General features: G+C 47.2%; 1 protein-coding gene across 4 annotated transcripts; it reads right to left on the bottom strand.

Moving 5' to 3' along the window:
• Positions 1–3093: 3093 nt before the first annotated feature.
• LOC149315343 (cytochrome P450 2C29-like) lies at positions 3094–16463 on the bottom strand. Of its 4 annotated transcripts, none has more exons than XM_089523648.1 (9): positions 16281–16463; positions 11819–11993; positions 10607–10756; positions 10089–10249; positions 7251–7427; positions 6520–6661; positions 3741–3925; positions 3442–3583; positions 3094–3305 (listed from the first exon to the last, which is right to left on the bottom strand). In XM_089523648.1, the coding sequence occupies exons 1-9, from the start codon at positions 16461–16463 to the stop codon at positions 3124–3126; spliced, it is 1497 nt and encodes a 498-aa protein (XP_089379774.1). In that variant the 3' UTR covers positions 3094–3123. The 4 variants fall into 4 exon arrangements, with proteins under 4 accessions (XP_089379774.1, XP_089379772.1, XP_089379773.1 ...); XM_089523646.1 differs by having other exon boundaries at positions 3418–3583; positions 11831–11993; XM_089523647.1 differs by having other exon boundaries at positions 11831–11993.
• Positions 16464–16908: the final 445 nt, after the last annotated feature.

Genomic DNA, 16908 nt, shown 5'->3' with positions numbered 1-16908 from the left:
TACATTTTGCTTTCCAGGGAAAGCCTTTAATTGGAACCTGAAGCGATAGAATTTCTTAGCCTAGCAACTCTATTTTGGGTCTAACTTTCTTTGGGTTTTCAAAGTGTCCAAGTTGCCACAGTCTGTCCACACTTCAAAGGGGTGCGAGGTGCCCTCCAGGAACTGGCACCAATTCTGCAGCGCCTGCATAAAGGCTTCCTTTTCCCAAGTGGGCCAGTCCACCTCCACTCCTTGGAACTTTTTGGATAAATAAGCACACGGTCATAACGTCTCCTCATAGTCTCTGCATTAATATTGCTCCAATGGTAACATTGTTAGCATCAATCTGTATAGCAAAGAGTTGTTCCGGATCAGGATGCTTTAAGATGGGTTCCATACTAAATAGCCCTTTCAGCTTTTGAAAGTCTCCTGACACTCTGGAGTCCACTTAATGTTTGTGGACGGCTTCGGTTTTTCATTGGCTCTTCCCGGGTGGGTTTTGGTCTTTAACAAGTCTGTAATGGACAGCGCTATCTGGGAAAAGTCCAGCAAGAACTGTCTGTAAAGGTTAACAAATCTCAGGAAACCATGTACCTGTTTTGGGGGTCTTCGGTGGGGCCCTTTCCAACACTGTCTGCAGCGATAGGTCCATTTCTACCACTTGGGTGGACACTCGATAGTCCAAGAAATCTAGTTTGTCGCTGTTGAATTCACATTTGGGTAGCTTAACATGCAACTGATTGTCCAAGAAGCGCTTCAGTACCTCCTCCACCAACTTCACATGGGTTTCCAAATTTTGGGAATAAATCAACACATCATCCAGGTAGACCAGGACCTCCTCAAACAGCAAATCATGCAAAACTTCATTTACTAGCCACATGAAGAACCCCGGACCTCCCAATAGCCCAAACATGTGGGCTAGATATTCAAAAGCCCACAAGGGGTAGTTGAACACTGTCTTGTTTTCATCCCCTTCCAGGATCTGCACTCGGAAGTAAGCATCTCTCAAGTCCAGCTGTTTCCTTATTTTTTTCTGTGATTTTGCATTTGAAATTTTCCTTGCTGTTACCCGCCTCAATCCTCAAACAGGAAACAAATAAATATTTTATTATTATTATTATTATTAGTAGTAGTAGTAGTAAAGATTCGGCCCATAGCCAATCTCCCTCGCATATCCCTCATGAGCAGGACAGGATATTTATTGGTACTGCATATCCCATTGAGGGGCTTATAGTCAGTGACCAATTCATAGGGACTCATCCTTCTTCTCTTGGAAGAAAACTTGGGGCCTGTAGGAATGAGACCTTGGTCTGAGGAATTTATCATTAGCTGAATATCACTAGAGGTTGCAAGTCCTATGTTTACAAAGTTAGCCAAGGTGACTACTATTTATTACCCATACACATTAAGACACTCATACAATCATGCAAGAACTCAAGAATATAGCAAGTTAGCACTGGACAGACAACAAGAGGCTTCACTACCTGTAATATTCACCTGTATTGTGATGCTCCAGGGTCCAGATCGATGAAGACTTTGCCGCACAGAGGGGAAATGGAGAAGCGGCCAGAGGATTGGGACTATATCAGAACTCAGGCAGATGTGGAGTCTACCTGGAATCTAACACAGAACCCAGAACAAAGGATTTGGGGGGCCTTAAGTAAGACAAAACCTAGCCTCAGGTGGAGAGTTGTTTATCCTACTTCAAAGAAAAACCAAATCTACATATTAAAGATTGCTTGATCTATAGAGAGCCTCCAAGCTGAGAATGGCTTTCCGATGGCTCTGGCCTGGCAAAATGTCCTGGGCCATAAATCTGTCCAAAAGTGTGAATGACTTTCCGGATGGCAACTCCTATCTTGGCCTTTTGACCTGTATTTCAATACCATACATGATGTGCTCGCCTTGCTTCCATGGAGGGCTGCAATGTCATCTCTTCCAATGTCATCTCTTCCACTCTGCATAGGGTCATGACAGGAAAGCCATCCACACTAAGGATTTAAGGCTCCAATGCTCATAACTCTTCCGAAGCTTAAGGTCGAGGTGCGGATGAATCCTCTAGCTAAGTTCTTTTCTATGAAATCCTTTAAAGTCCTCATCTCTAGCGGGGTCACGGAGTAGAGCTGGGCTTGGGGTCTCCGCTCCGGGCACCAGTTCAAATATTGCACAGTCTGTCTCCCAGTGGAATGGAAGTTGGTCACACTCCTTTTCCTCAAAAACTTCAGCCAGGTCCTATTAAATCAACTTGACCCTAAAATGCATTGGTTTTTGTATCTACAGTTAAGAGAAAGTTGGTTGATGGATCAAAAAAAATTCAAGATAGCATGGAAATTGACATGACTTTTTTTTTTTGATCCAAGGAAAAAGACATCAAATTTGTACAAGTATTTAAGGAATAGAGAACAGAAAGAAGACTTGATAATAGATGGAATGATAAAATGGGCCTCAGATTGTGATAGGCTGACTGGTCTAGAGAACTGGAAGTATGCTAGAACCAAAACAAAGATATTTACAAAGGCACAGTGATTGAAGGAGAACTATTTTAAAATGGAGGATAGGTGGTATTTGACACCTAGTAAGATTGCAAAGATCTACAAGAGGAACTTTAATGAGTGTTGGAAGTGTCAAGAAAAGAGAGGTACATGGTTTCATATGTAGTGGTAGGCCCCAAACTAAAGTCCTATTGGAGGAAGGTACATGTTATGATAGAAAAGGTATTGAACATAAAATACAAGCTTAGACCAGAAATTTATTTACTTGATATGTTGAACATATTCCACCTAAAACAGAAAGAACATTGCTCACCCAGTTAGTCTCAAAGGTGTTACAAGATCCCTTTGCAGACTGAGATCCCAGACTGACATGGCAAGGTCTCCAAAATCTGTCTCCATGAAAAGTCCAGGAAAGGGATAAACGAAGCCATCTTGGTAGATGCTCTGAAGATCCACCTCTGAAGCCTGGGGTGAAGAGTCATCCAATGGGGTTGTATAGTGAGCAATTACGGACATAAAAAGGGAGGTCTCCCTTTCAGTGGGAACAACTTTCTCACTTCTTAACCAATGTTATTTAGTCTATTGTATTTGTTGAAATATCTACTATGCAGACTATCTCGGCCAGTCCACTTGCTGTCCAGAGGCGACCTTTTCAGCGGGGCACAGCACAGAGCTTATAGGTCTGGGGGACACGGGTCAATCCACTCATCAGGGGCGTGATGTCGATCTCCTTGGGGTCCATCAAGGGCTTCAGCTTGAAGTTCTGGAGGATGGTGGTGAAGAACAAGAAGAGCTCCATGCGGGCCAGGCCTTCTCCTACACAGACCCGCTTCCCTGCAAGGAGGCCCACAAAAAGCGAAGAAGAGAAGAAAAGGAGATGGGGTCACAGAGGGAAATGCCTTTGCTGCCCCAACAATAGAAGATTAGGAGAATCAAATAATGCTGCCCAGGGCAGGAGGGGCCATCTTACCTGCAGAAAAGGGCATGAAGTAGTCGCTCTTCCTGAAGCTCCCATCTTTGTTCAGGAAATGTTGTGGGTCAAACTTTGTGGGGTTGGCGAATTCCTTGCTGTCATGTAACACCGAGGTGAGATCAGGATATACTGTGTTTCCCTGGAGAGAATAAAGGGGGAGATATATTATTTTCATCCAAAAAACATTGAGGTCAAAAGCCCTGAGAAGAAGCAAAATTCTAATTACTTCATTCAAGCCAACCAAGGCTATGTACAGGAACTGCTTCAGGATCCTCAAGTGGAAGGAGAGAACTTACCTTGGGGATGAGATATTGTCTGAATGGTGTGTCTCTGACCACTGCACGGGGACTGAATGGGACGAGAGAGAACAACCTTTGGATCTCGTGAAGGACAGCATCCGCATAAGGCATCTGTTCACGGTCAGCGATGCAAGGTCTTCTTGAGCAGCCAACCACTCGGTCAATCTCTTCCTGGACTCTCTCTGTCAAAAGACAGATGAAATTCAATGGCAAGCCACTTCCAGAAAATCTCAGAGCAGTCCAAGAAACAGTGATGGAGGTTTGACCTTTCTGGCTCATTGCAATGGCAATAACTAAGGCCCCATTCATACTGGTCTAAAAGACCTGGAAGGAACTGGGCTGATCCGGATGCCCCTCCCCCGAATCGCTCCGTTAGCAAGTGCCCACTACAAATGTTAAATCAAATGCATTCTGCATCTGCTGGCGAGGTGGCCACTGTCAATCAAGTGATCGTCATGGTGACGTTTTGAAGGGCATCGGAAAGTGTCCTCCCCCTCCTCCCTTTTTTTAAAGAGCCAGGCACAGGGTCAATTTTTTATCAACCTGTGGGCATTTGGGTCAGATCTGCCCCTGTCCCAGGCAAAGGATGGAATTGCCATGCTTTTTTTATGCTTTTAAAAGCAACATTTGTAGCTTTCCCTTTGCTTCCCTTGCTGTATCTGCTCAAGAAGACAAATCATGCGCATATTTGCTCCAAAAAAATTGTTAAAAATGTAACATTGATTGTTTGCAACATTTGTAGCTTCCCTCTCTGCAGAAGGCAAGGAGATCCAAGGATATAAAGTGCAAGCCCAGCTCCATCTGCCTCTGGAATACAAACATCATGTATTCAATGCGCATATTCGCTCAAAAAAAATGGTTAAAAATGTAACATTGATTGTTTGCAACATTTGTAGCTTCTCCCTCTGCAGAAGGCAAGGAGATCCAAGGATATAAAGTGCAAGCCCAGCTCCATCTGCCTCTGGAATACAAACATAATGTATTCAATGCGCATATTTGCTCCAAAAAAATTGTTTTAATTTGAAAAGGGGGGGGGGGGGTTTGCCTGACATGAGCTCCGTTCATGACCTGAATTTTTTCCTCCTGCAAGGGAAGGAATGCCCAGCGACAGAGGGCTTTGGGCAGGGGATGCAGGGAAAAGAGGCTCCTAAAGAATGCCTTCCCTTGCTCTCTTCTTCCCAGGACTCTTTCCTCCTCCCCCTCCCCTCCGATGAGGGGAGGAAATGCCTTGCCCTTTGCCCACCCTCTGACCTAAATCCCTCCCTCAATTTGCCTCGATCGTGATCGAGGCCAAGTTCTCATTCCCAGGACCCGGGGTTTTCCAAAAGAAACGGTATTTGTGCCGATTTCAAAAACACCGCGCTAGGGGCCATTTAACACGGAACGGGTGTGCAAGCCCCGGATTTGCTTGTGTGAGATTCGGGGTGAGTAGGAACTTCACGTGATTGAATCGGTTTCAGAACCGATTTTTTTTGTAATGTGAATGGGCCCTAAGTGATTTGAGAGAAGGAATGCAGTTTGACACTGCCTTAACTGCCATGGCTCAATGCTAGGAATTCTCTTCCCTCCTCTCAGCATCTCCAGACCATCCCTTTCTGGATTTAAGTTTTACTGCTCTGGGTGGGGGCAATTTTATGGTGGGCCAGCATGCTTAGGACTGCAAACGGGTCTGCAAGCAACTGGAAATCTACTTGCCGCTTTGCAACTCCCACTAAGTTTGCTTGCAAAGACCATCCCCAACACCTGGCTGAAAACCAGTGCTACCTCAAGGCCTAGCCCTCTGCATCCCTCTTTTGTGCCAATATCAAACTAGTATCAGGAATAGGATGTTCAGAGCACATAGATGCAGGTGCACCGCACTGCAGGAAATTGCCTTGCCACATAAGGAAGTCCAGTATGGGGAGCTCAAGAGCGTATAGACAAAATAGATAAGATGGGAATCTGCATAATCCCTACATTGATAGGCGTAATGGTGGCTGATAGACCTTGTGTTTACGCATGAACAGAAATCTAAGAACAGAGATCCCTCCAGGAGCAAAACTCCTTTGTCCAAGGACGTTTGCACTGATTCTCCAGCCATTCTCAACTTCCTTGATCATTCCTCCCTCCTGGAAAACCATTCGCACCCTGAAACCTGCCCCAGGATATGTTGGGGGTGCTTGGCAAGCACTTCTATAGGGTAAAAGGTACTTCCCAATCAGCCCCACCTTGGTCTTGTTTTCAATCAGAAAGACGCTCCATTCGTATCTCACCTGACTCCTCAGCAAAAGCTGGCCATGCCACGACCTTAGCTGCCATTTTCCATTTTACAGCGTTCTCATCGATTGGAGCTACGCAGCTGGAATCAGTACAACGCTGTCCTCTGAAATCCCTTTAAGTCACTATCTGCTACAGCATTTATATCATTGTTTCTTAGCAGTATCACTGAGTGAGAGCCTTGTATGAATGGTCCTTTCCCTTGATTATAATAAAATTACGTTTGGACGTGTATTCTGGAGTTCCTTTTCTCACAACCGTTATATACAGGCTCTATCTCCGCTTTGGTTGCCTGAGCCCTATGAGCTGTCCTTGCATTTGGGGTAACACAACTACATAACGTAGAGATGATAAACTACAAGTAAACTTTCAGTTGGTTGTGGGACCCATTTTCAGCCCCAGATGTGGCCCTTCCAGGGCAGCAAAGCAGAAATCCAGCAAGGGATGGTCTGGAGATGCTGAGAAAAGGATAAAGGCCTGGAGTGAAGCGTCTGGACTGGGGCAACCACATCTCTTTTACCTTCTATCTCTGGGTATTTCAGGAGGATCAGGAACCCAAATCTGAGCGTGGTGCTGGTTGTTTCTGTTCCTGCCCCAAACAAGTCAAGGGTGGAGATGAATAGGTTCTCAGTGTTGAACTCAGATGCGTGGTGATGTTTTTCCTAGAGAGAAATGACCAACAATCAGTGGGGTCAACATTATTACACTTGGTAGAACTTGGAATGGCCCATAATCGACAATTATAGCAGCTGGAGTCCATGCTGGTCTCCCTGGAAGTCTGTCATGTGAAATCCTGGGATCTGCAGTGCAGCGAGGGACCTGAGGATCCTCCATTAGATCTCCTCTCTTGGCATTTTCCAAGGACCATCTCAGTCAGTGCTTCTCAACCTTTCTAATGCCATGACCCTTTAATATAGTTCCTCATGTTGTGGTGACCCCAACCATAAATTTATTTTCATCTCAGTTCCTAAGACCATCAACAATTTGTGTTTTCCTATGCTTTTAGGCGACCCCTGTGAAAGGGTCGTTCGACGTCCAAAGGGGTCTCAACCCACAGGTTGAGGACTGCTGACCTAGGTAGATAAACCTCTAGCTAGCCACCCCCCCCCATCCATGGTTTCTATTGGGTCCCATGGCAGAACGGCTTTAAGGGGACAAGATAGGAACCCCAGATATCTCTTTCGAAGTCCCAAACTCAATCCAAGACAGCTTCACTGCCCCCTGAAAATGAGGTCTATGATTCTGCCTTACCTGATCCATTTTAATATAGAAGCAGTCAATGAAATCCCGAGGGTTGTTGGGGTCCAGGGTAGCCCTGTGTTCCTTGGCTTGCTCCAAAATGAAATCTTTGGCTTTCAGGGCGTTTGGTATTAGCCGGTGATGAGGGCCAGGGATGAAGCCCATGAAGGAAGGGAAGGCATTGAGCAGCTGCAAGGAGAGAAGCACACCTGTCACCCAAGTCCAACTATTCCTATCTTTCATGGACACCAGACGCCAAGGAAGCAGCATATTCCACTGTCAAATAGTGCTTTTTGTCACGACATTCTGATTAATGTTGAGGTGGAGTCTCTTTTCCTGTAGCTTGAATCCATTGCTCCAGGTCATTTTCTTTGCAGCTACAGAAAAGGAGCTGGTTCCCTCCTCAATATAACAACCTGCAGATACTTAAACAGGGCCATCATATCACCCCTTCACCTTCTTTTCTCCAGGCTAAAAATCCCCAGCTCCCTCACTCTCTCCTCAGAAGGCTTGGTGATTTCCAACTTGTTTCTCTCCTTTGGACACATGGCTCCAGTTTCTCAACATCCTTTTTTAAGTGTTTTGCCCAGAACTGGACACAGTGTTATTCCGGGTGAAGCCTGACCAAGGCTGAATAGAGTGGCACTATTACTTCCCTTGATCTAGACACTTATTGATGCAGCCTAGAATCGCATTGGCCTCTTTAGCTGCTGCATCACACTGTTGAGTCATGTTCAACTTGTGGTCTACTAGGAATCCTAGATCCCTTTCATGTGTAATCTCCTTAAGCCAGGTGTCCCCCATCCTATATCTATGCATTTCATTTATTTCTTATTAATTTTTTTTTTGGCTGAAGTGTAGTTGTAGTAAAGTAGGGGCAGCTGAGGGAGTTGGGAGGGGTGAAGAGGGTCAGGTGGCACAGGAGAAGGAGGAGGAGTCGGGGGAGGAGCCAGAAGAAGAGGTGCAGCCCCAGGGGGTGATAAGTAGTAAGGAGGAGAGGCGTGCGGGGAGGGGGGGAGAGAGACGCGGAAGAGGGGGCCGCGGAGTGGCGGTTGGGGAAGGAACAGCCCAGGTAACCCTCAGCCCTTGAAGAGAGGCTGTACCTGTTTCCTTTCAAGGGAGACACGGGGTGCGACGACTGAGGCCGCACGAGGAGGTCCAACTAAAAGACCCCAAACTGGAAGGAGACTTTGTTTACCCTGGGGAAGGAGACTGGAGGCAGGGCGAGTGGTGGGACCCGAAGGGCAAGTGCTGGGAACAAGGCCCAAACCCAAAGGAAATAGAGAAGGCCAAGAGGGAGCCGCTGGAGAAGCACCGAAGGGAACGCCGAAGGTTGGCAGCAAGCCACAAGGATCCAGCTGAAGGGCAGAGGGGCTGTGAGTGGAGACTCCCCAGGGGCCAGACCGGATGTGGTTGAAAGTTTATGTTTGTGAGAAGAGGTTGGGACTAAGTTGCAAGTTGTGTTGACTGGGCCTTATTAAAGTTTCTGTTGCAAGCACCCTCGCCTGTGCAAGTTTGTTACTCACGAGGAGTCAGTTTCCTAAGCTAGAGACCCAGGATGCAGCTGGCCACGCCTGCCCCGCTCACAGTAGTACCTTACGTGTCTCCCTGTTGAAATTCATTTTGTTAGTTTTGGCCCAAATGTGTACTCTATTAATTCAAAATTCATTTTGCATATTGATCCTGTCCTCTGGATTATTAGTGCAGTGCTGCACCATGTGCTTCACTCCTTCAGTCTTGGACTGAGGGGCTAAACAGACTGGCAGTAAGCACTATTCACACAGAACAGATGGGCAAAAGGGGATGTTGTTTTATAATTTTGTTTACTACTACTATTAATAATAAATGATGTATTTATAGCCCGCCCAATCATGAGGAATCCGGGTGGGTTACAACAGTAAAAATACATTAAAAATACAATAAAATTTAAAACCAATCCCTTCCCAGCCCTGCATCCCAATTATAAAACTACAGTATAAGATAATCACAATCTCAAAACTCTAACATACAGTAGGATAAATATTGGGGAAAACTGGGCAGATAGAGAGAGGTTGATCACGATCGAGTGATATTTGTATTTGGGGAGAGGAAACTAGGTAGGGAAGGCTTGCTGGAAGAGGTCCTTCTTAAGGGCTGTAAGAGGGGAAATGTGGCAGATCTCCTCCAGCAGGTCGTTCCATAACTTCGGAGCAGCGGTGGAGAAGGCCGTCTGGGTAACTGAGGTTAGCCTGGATTCTTTTGGCTGAAGTAAATTCTTCCCAGAGAACCTTGGTGTGCGGGACGGACAGTATGGAAAAAGGCGTTCCCTTAAGTATTCTGGTTCCCAAGCCGTATAGGACCAAGACCTCCCAGGACCAGGCTTTGATGGCAAGCAAAGTAACACCTTTCCTTCCTGGGACAGACGTGGGAGATAGTAGACCAAAACCCAAGATTAAGTGGACTCCAGAATGTCAAGAGCCTTTCAAAAGTTGAAAGAGTTATTTAGCACAAAACGCATCCTAAAGCATCTGGACCTGGAACAATACCTTATTATACAGACTGATGCTTGCAATGTTGCCATGGGAGCAATATTAATGCAGAGAGGCTGTGAGGGGATGAAAAAACCATGCGCTTATTTGTCCAAAATGTTGCAGGGAGTGGAGGGGGACTTGCCCACTTGGGGAAAGGAAGCCTTTGCTATTAAGCAGGTTCTCAAAGGGGCGCTGTAGAGCCAGACCTTCGGGGCAGTCTGTTTCGCCCCTTAGTTTTACCCAGGTCACGGATCGGCTCTTCTGCATCCCACACAGAGACACGCCTATGCAAAATGAATTGAAATTTTCACAAGAAGGGCCTGAGGAAAAAAGGGCTGACCTGTCCCCAGGAAGAGTTGATAATATTCAAGTTGCTGTTCACCAAGGAAATGATATGTAGAAACCTCTTGTCGTTGTAGCTGAAATGCTTCCCAAAGACGATGGAGCAAATAACGTTGGCGGTAGCGCACCTGAACAGGAAGGAAGGGTCAAAGGGCTTCCCTAGAAGAGAGAGACAGTGAGAGAGAGAGGAAGGCCTTGTTGCAGCCCAGTATCGTGCCAGTCGCAATGCAGCCAAAGTTGGAAATCTGGCCTCTCTTTTTGCAGAGCATGGTTACAGCAGCCGTTTGCCTTGGTTGAGTCAGATATGAGCTTTCCAGGCAGCTGAAAAAAACAACTTGATGTGCCAGGGAGGTCCCCATGTTTTTCAGGTGGAATTCTACCCTAAACCATCAGATTCCTCCATGGAGGAGTCTGGAGCCTTTTTCCAGGATGGCAGGAAAGGAGGGATCTCCTGGAAAGGCATGAGAAGAACCCTACAAAGGGTGGCAGAGGTGGAGGAGGACAGGAGATACCTACCCTTTGTGTCCTGAAACTCTTCAAGGAGATACTGGGCTTCTTTTTGGATCCTCTCCTCGATGCTTTTCTTCCCCATCCCAAAGTTGCGGAGGGTAGTCAGGGTGAAACGCCGCAGCTGCTTCCAGGTCTCTCCGTTGCTGAAGATGATCCCTGGGAAAAGAGAGGGGCAGAGTGTGTGTGTGTGTGACAGAGGTAATAGAATCATACAGTTGGAAGCAATCACAAGGTCGAGAACCCATTTCTTATTTACAAGTGGCAGAACTATGTCCAGTGTCCATGGAGGAAACCTGGCTTGACCACAGTACATGGGAAAGGGATATGTGTATATTTGTGTGTGCGTGTTTGGAGGGGGGGTTATTGGAAGAGAAAAAAGAGGTCAAGAGAAGTGACCAGTGGGGTGTCCAGTGGGGCTCTGTCCTGGGCCCAGGGCTATCTTTATCAATGACTTGGATGACAGAATTGGGGGCATACTCATCAAATTTGCAGATGACACCAAATTAGGAGGAATAGCTAATACCCCAGAGGACAGGATCAAGATTCAAAATGACCGGAATAGACTAGAAAGCTGGGCCAAGGCTAACAAAATGAATTTCAACACGGAGAAATGTAAGCTACTGCATTTAAGGAGACTTATACACTTGTGGTGGAGTCTCCTTCTTTGGAAGTCTTTAAACAGAGGCTGAATAGCCATCTTTGGGGTGTGATTGTAAGTTCCTGTATGGCAGAATAGAATTGTAGAGTTGGAAGAGACCGCAAGGGCCATCCAGTCCAACTCCATTCTGCCATGCAGGAAATCTCAATCAAAGCATCCCTGACAGATGGCCATCCAGCCTCTCTTTAAAGACCTCTATGGAATAGGGTCAGAGTGGATGGCCTTTGGGGTCTCTTCCAAGTCTAGGATTCTATGATTCCTTCAAAAAGATGGTGATGCTCAGTGATGTGGGAAGGAGCAAAAGAGGAAGACTGCATTGCAAATGGGTAAAGAAGTGTATGAAGAGAGCTGCAATGGTCCAGAGTTTGCAGGGCCTGAGCAGAGACGTTGAAGACAGAGTTGAAGAAACGGAGGTTTGGCATTGAGACAGTCACCAGCTGACCTCTTGGAAATTAAGAACAACAACTGAGTTAGATTTTTTTATGACTAAGTGCATGAACCCTTTTCTACCCTTGGTCTTCACAATTCATGTCCTCATCCATCCTTGTACACAAAGCCACCTAAGAAATTACCTTTCCCTTTCCTGACTATGTCAGATGTGGGTATCTTCCCCCGGGCGGCAAAGTCCTCGGCCTGGTCGACCAGGGCTTCCTTGACGGCATTGTATCCATGCAGGACCACTACTCTCTCCTCTCCAACGTGTATTGTGAAGACGGGTCCATATTTCTCACTCAGCTGGAGGAAGACAAAGTAAGAGGCACATTGTAGGGTGGCCACTTATGCGTTGTTCCAAATTGGTGAAGGAACCATATCTTCAATTACAATTTTGCATTCTGTGCCTGCTTCCTTCCTTCTACCTCACTTCCTACTAACTGTGACCCCAACAGCAAGTGAAAGAAAGTAAGAGAAAGAATAAGAAGTAGAAAAAAGATAGAAAAGGGAGACATGGGCCTTGTTCCCACTGTGGTTTAAACCGGATTATGATTCCAAATAATCCAGTTTAAATCACCATGGTTCCCACATAATTCAAATCGCTGAAGTGATTCGGAAAGAGATGCATGGCTTTTGCCCATTTAACCCATGTCAAAAAGATGCGGGTAAAATAGGACGGCTTTTGGGCTGAATCAATTTATTTAGAAATAAATCAATTCAGCCCAAGTGGGAGCCAGGCAGATTCGAATCTGCCCTGGTTGCCACTGGCAGCCCACTTCCCTGGCCTCTCCCTCTGTCCTCCTGGCTATCTCCTTCCTTCCTTCTTCCTCTCCTCCTCCTCCTCCTCCCTCCCTCCCTCCCTCCCTCCCTCCCTCCTTCTTCCTCTCCTCCTCCTCCTTTCTCCTTCCCTCCTTCCTTCCTTCTTCCTCTCCTCCTCCACTTTCTTTCTCCTTCTTCATTCCTTCTTCCTCTTCTCCTCCTTCCTTCCTTCTTTCCTTCCTTCCTCCTTCTCCTCCTTTCTCCTTCCCTCCTGCCTGGGGGCCCCAGCAGTGGCAACAGTGGCAGGGACTGTCAGGCCTCATTGGCCCTCTCCTACGGTTGTACCCATCCTCCATGGGATCCTCCCTGGATCCTTCTACTTCTCCGCCCTGGTAGGCCTACCTTAGAAGGAGGACAGGGTGGAAGCAGGACAGGGGCTGCCCGCCGTGGCTTGCCTCTGTCCTTCCTGTGGCAGTGGCAGTGGGGGCTGTCAGGGCTCGTTGGAAATGCCTCCAGTGTGCCTCCTTCCTCCAACGACGTCCAATGACCCTGATGGCCTGGAGGACGGAGGCACACCAGAGGCACGTCCAATGAGCCCTGACAGCCCCTGCCACTCCCGCCTCCACAGGAAGGATGGAGGCAAGCCACAATGGATGGCAGAGAAGGATCCATGCAGGATCTCACAGAGGAGGAGGAGGATGACAACCGAAGGAGAGGGTCAATGAGCCCTGACAGCCCCCCGCTGCCACTGACGCCACCAGGGCCCCCAGGCAGGCTGGCACGAGGGAAGGAGGGAAGGAGAAAGGAGGAGGAGGGGAGAGAGGGAGGGAGATATGGCAGGAGATGCGGGCCTGGCAAAACAGGCATCCGATTCCTGAACCAATTCCTGACACCGGCACAAACACATTGGGAACCACTCTGTTTGCTGAACCAGTCTGAGGGATCAGTTCTGGAATTGATTCTAAAAGTAAGTGGGAATGAGGCCATGAAGAACCTAAGAAAGAGACAGAAAGGATAGTAACAAAGATAGAAAGAAGTGAGTAGTGAAAGATTTCGAAGGAATTAGAAAAGGGAAAACAGAGAGAAAGGGAAGGGGAAAGGAAGAAATAGCTTAAAAAGAAGGAAAGGGGACAAGATCCGAGGGATATCTTGACTAAAATGAAAAGATGATGATAATAATAATAATAATAATAATAATGTAAGAAGTTCAGGTCCAGCAAAACAGATGGAAAAAAATTGAATGTAGGTAGTACGATTTAAGTGTTTTGTTTGTTGGATATTAGTTTGTTGTTAGCGATTTAAGCTCAGTGAATATTGTTTTTGTATGCTGTTTTTGTGTGTGTGATATGGAAATTTCAATAAATATTACAAAAAAGTAAAAAATAAAAATAAAGGAATCCCGTGACCCTTCTCCCATAACTGAGCCTAGCTCTCTATCTATCTATCTATCTATCTATCTATCTATCTATCTATCTATCTACCTATCTCTATAGCTATCTGAGGCAGAGCTATTGCCCATATTCTCTCCCTCCTCATCCTCTTTTCTATGCAGACAGTAACACTGTAATCTCAATGGGGCAGGGATCTCTTTGCAATGCAAACTGTTCCCCATGTTCTTATTGGCACTAAATTCTGCACTCTCTGCAAACAACCAAATTCAAAGCTGCTTTCCTTCTTGTGGAGAGAAGCAAATGCAGTCTGCCCTTGCCTTACGCCGGGGATCCGTTCCGGACATTGCCGCGTAAGGCGAATTCCGGCTATGCTCAAGCACCATTGGAAACAATAAAATAGGACGCACCAACCTGCACACCCTACGTATGCCCTGCGGCTTGAGTGCATACGCTCAAGACCGCGTAAAGCGCACCCGTGTATAACGCGGCCGCACTGTAGAAGCAAAATGATGAAATGCACACTGTGTTGATATGGAGATGCTTTCAAGTTGCCTGTCAACTTATGGACACCCCATGAATGTCATTGTGTTTTCTGAGTCAAGGAATCCCCAGAGGTGATTTTGCCTGTTCCCTCCTCTGAAATGGAGACTAACAGCACCCTGGATTCATTGACAGTTCATAGAATCTTAGGCCTGTTACAGACTGCCAAAATAAAGCTGCTTCGGGTCTCTTTGGAGATATGCTATTTAAATGATGCATGGGTCCTAAGAATCCAGAAGCTGCACGAAAGCTGCACTCCAGTGCTTAGGAATGGAGTGTGGCTTTGGTGCGACCTCTGGACTCTTAGGACCCATGCATCATTTAAATAGCATATCTCCAAAGAGACCCAAAGCAGCTTTATTTTGGCAGTCTGTAACAGGCCATAGAATCCTGACCGAAGCAGAATACAGTGGCACTATTACTTCCCTTGATCTAGACCGGGGTAGGTAGGGGCCGGGTTGCTTTCCCTCAGACAACTAGGGGGCCGAAGCCGTGGGGGAGCTTCCACCCTCCGAGGGCGGAGCCGCATGCTGGGGGTGGAGCTTCCACCCTCTGGGGGCGGGGCCAGCGCTAGAGGCCTCCTCCTCTTTGCCGGCCCCGCCAGAGGCCGGCGAGGGAGCCGGCAGGGGCCGCGAGCGCTGGAGGCCTCCCCTTCTTTGCCAGCCCCTGACAGGGCCCCAGGCCCCATCAGAGGCCGGCAAGAGAGCCGGTGAGGGCCACCAGCGCTGGAGGCCTCCCCCTCTTTCTCGGCCCTGTGGGCTGCTTCCCAGCCTCCGTGCAGGCCGAGAAGGAGAGAGGAGACCAGCGGCCCCCCAAAGGCCCTGCGCACTCGTGCGTGAGACCTTTGACCTCTCACGCGAGGGTGCGGGGCCTTTGGCCACTTGCGCGAGAGGGAGGAGGCTGGCGGTCCCCCTAAAGGCCCCGCGCGAGTGGCCCGGTCCTGCTGCCGATTGCTGCTGCCGCGGGGCCTTTGGCAATCGGCGGCAGGACAAGGCTCCAGCCGGTCCCCTGGCCTCGGCGGGCCACATGTGGCCCGCGGGCCGGGAATTGCCAACCCCTGATCTCGACAATATACTTTTATTGATGCAGCTTAAAATTGCATTGGTCTTTTTAGCTGCCGCATCACACTGTTGACTCATGTTTAACTTGTGCTCTACTTGGACGCCTAGATCCCTTTTGGACATATAAGTCTCCTTAAAGAATTTGTTCGTCATCCTATATCTGTGCATTTCATTTTTCCGCCCTAAGTGCAGTACCTTACATTTCTCCCTGTTGAAATTCATTTTGTTAGCTTTGGCCCAGCTTTCAAGTCTATTCAGATCGTTTTGAATTTGGTCCTGTCCTCTGGTGTATTAGCTATTCCTCCTAATTTGGTGTCATCTGCAAATTTGATGAGTATGCCCCCAAGTCTGTCCTCCAAGTCACTGATAAAGATGTTGAATAGCACTGGGCCCAGGACAGAGCCCCACTGGACACCCTTCTGGTCACTTCTCTCCAGGATGAAGAAGAGGAGTCATGGCTGAGTACCCTTTGGGTTCGGCCATCCAAGTACTAAACAGGGCTAACCGTGCTTAGCTTCCAAGCTCAGGTGGGATCTGGTAACTTTAGGGTATTTGGACCTTGTGTATGAGAGAGAGAGAATGCCTTCAAATTGTCTGTCAACTTACTCCAACTCCATAAACCTCATTGGGGTTTTCTTAGACTAGGAATCCTCAGAGGTGGCTCTGCCAGTTCCTTCCTTTGAAATAGTGCCTACAGAGCCTGATATCGGTTGATGGGCTCCCTTCCAAGAGTAAGGGCTGGCCCTATTAGATTCCAAGATCTGGTGCCTTTAGGGTCTTTAGATATTGCCTTCCGCTAAATGTCTGTTTAAGAGTATGGCCTCCATCTTTCCACTGACCTTGCGGAGATTCTGGTCCAAATGGTGCATCTTCAGCTGCAGAGCGTTCCCAATGATGGGCAAAGGAAAGGGTCCAGGGGGAAGCTTCCCTTTCTTCCAAATCCCATTTTTCCAGACGGCAGAGAGAACAAGGCAGGAGATGAAGACGATCAGAAAAACTGTGGTTGTCCCCAGAGACTCCATCCCAGCAGCCAGAACTGATGGCAGGTTTAATTCCAGATTCTAGGAGAAGGCAATTGGGTTTCTGAGTTCTGTTGCCTGGTCTTTATACAATGCAAAGCCAAGAGATAGAGAGTAGTAAACCAAAGACTTAAGGTTCTGATAAGTAAGATTTCCTGAGACAAGTAAGATTAATCATTACAGCTCCTGTCCACAGGAGATTACCTTTTTGGAACTAGGTTCTTTCTTTATATTGGTCCTGCAAGATACAGAGTAGAATTTTCCACTTTGGCCGAAATAGTTAAGAGGTTTTAAATGTCTTAAGAATCTATCCATTTTATGACTGTGCCGAGAGTAAAAAATAACTACTAGCCTGGTGCCACTGCCTCTTTTTTAAAATCTTAGGACAAAAAAATAGTTATTGAAGATGATGCAACAATTTAGTTGTTCGGTGAGCTTCCAAGAGAGA

Source organism: Sceloporus occidentalis, unplaced genomic scaffold, assembly GCF_023333645.1.
Source record: "Sceloporus occidentalis isolate IW3139 unplaced genomic scaffold, rSceOcc1.0.p SCAF_4, whole genome shotgun sequence".
Taxonomy (NCBI): domain Eukaryota; kingdom Metazoa; phylum Chordata; class Lepidosauria; order Squamata; family Phrynosomatidae; genus Sceloporus; species Sceloporus occidentalis.
This window is presented reverse-complemented; position numbering and strand designations above follow the sequence as displayed.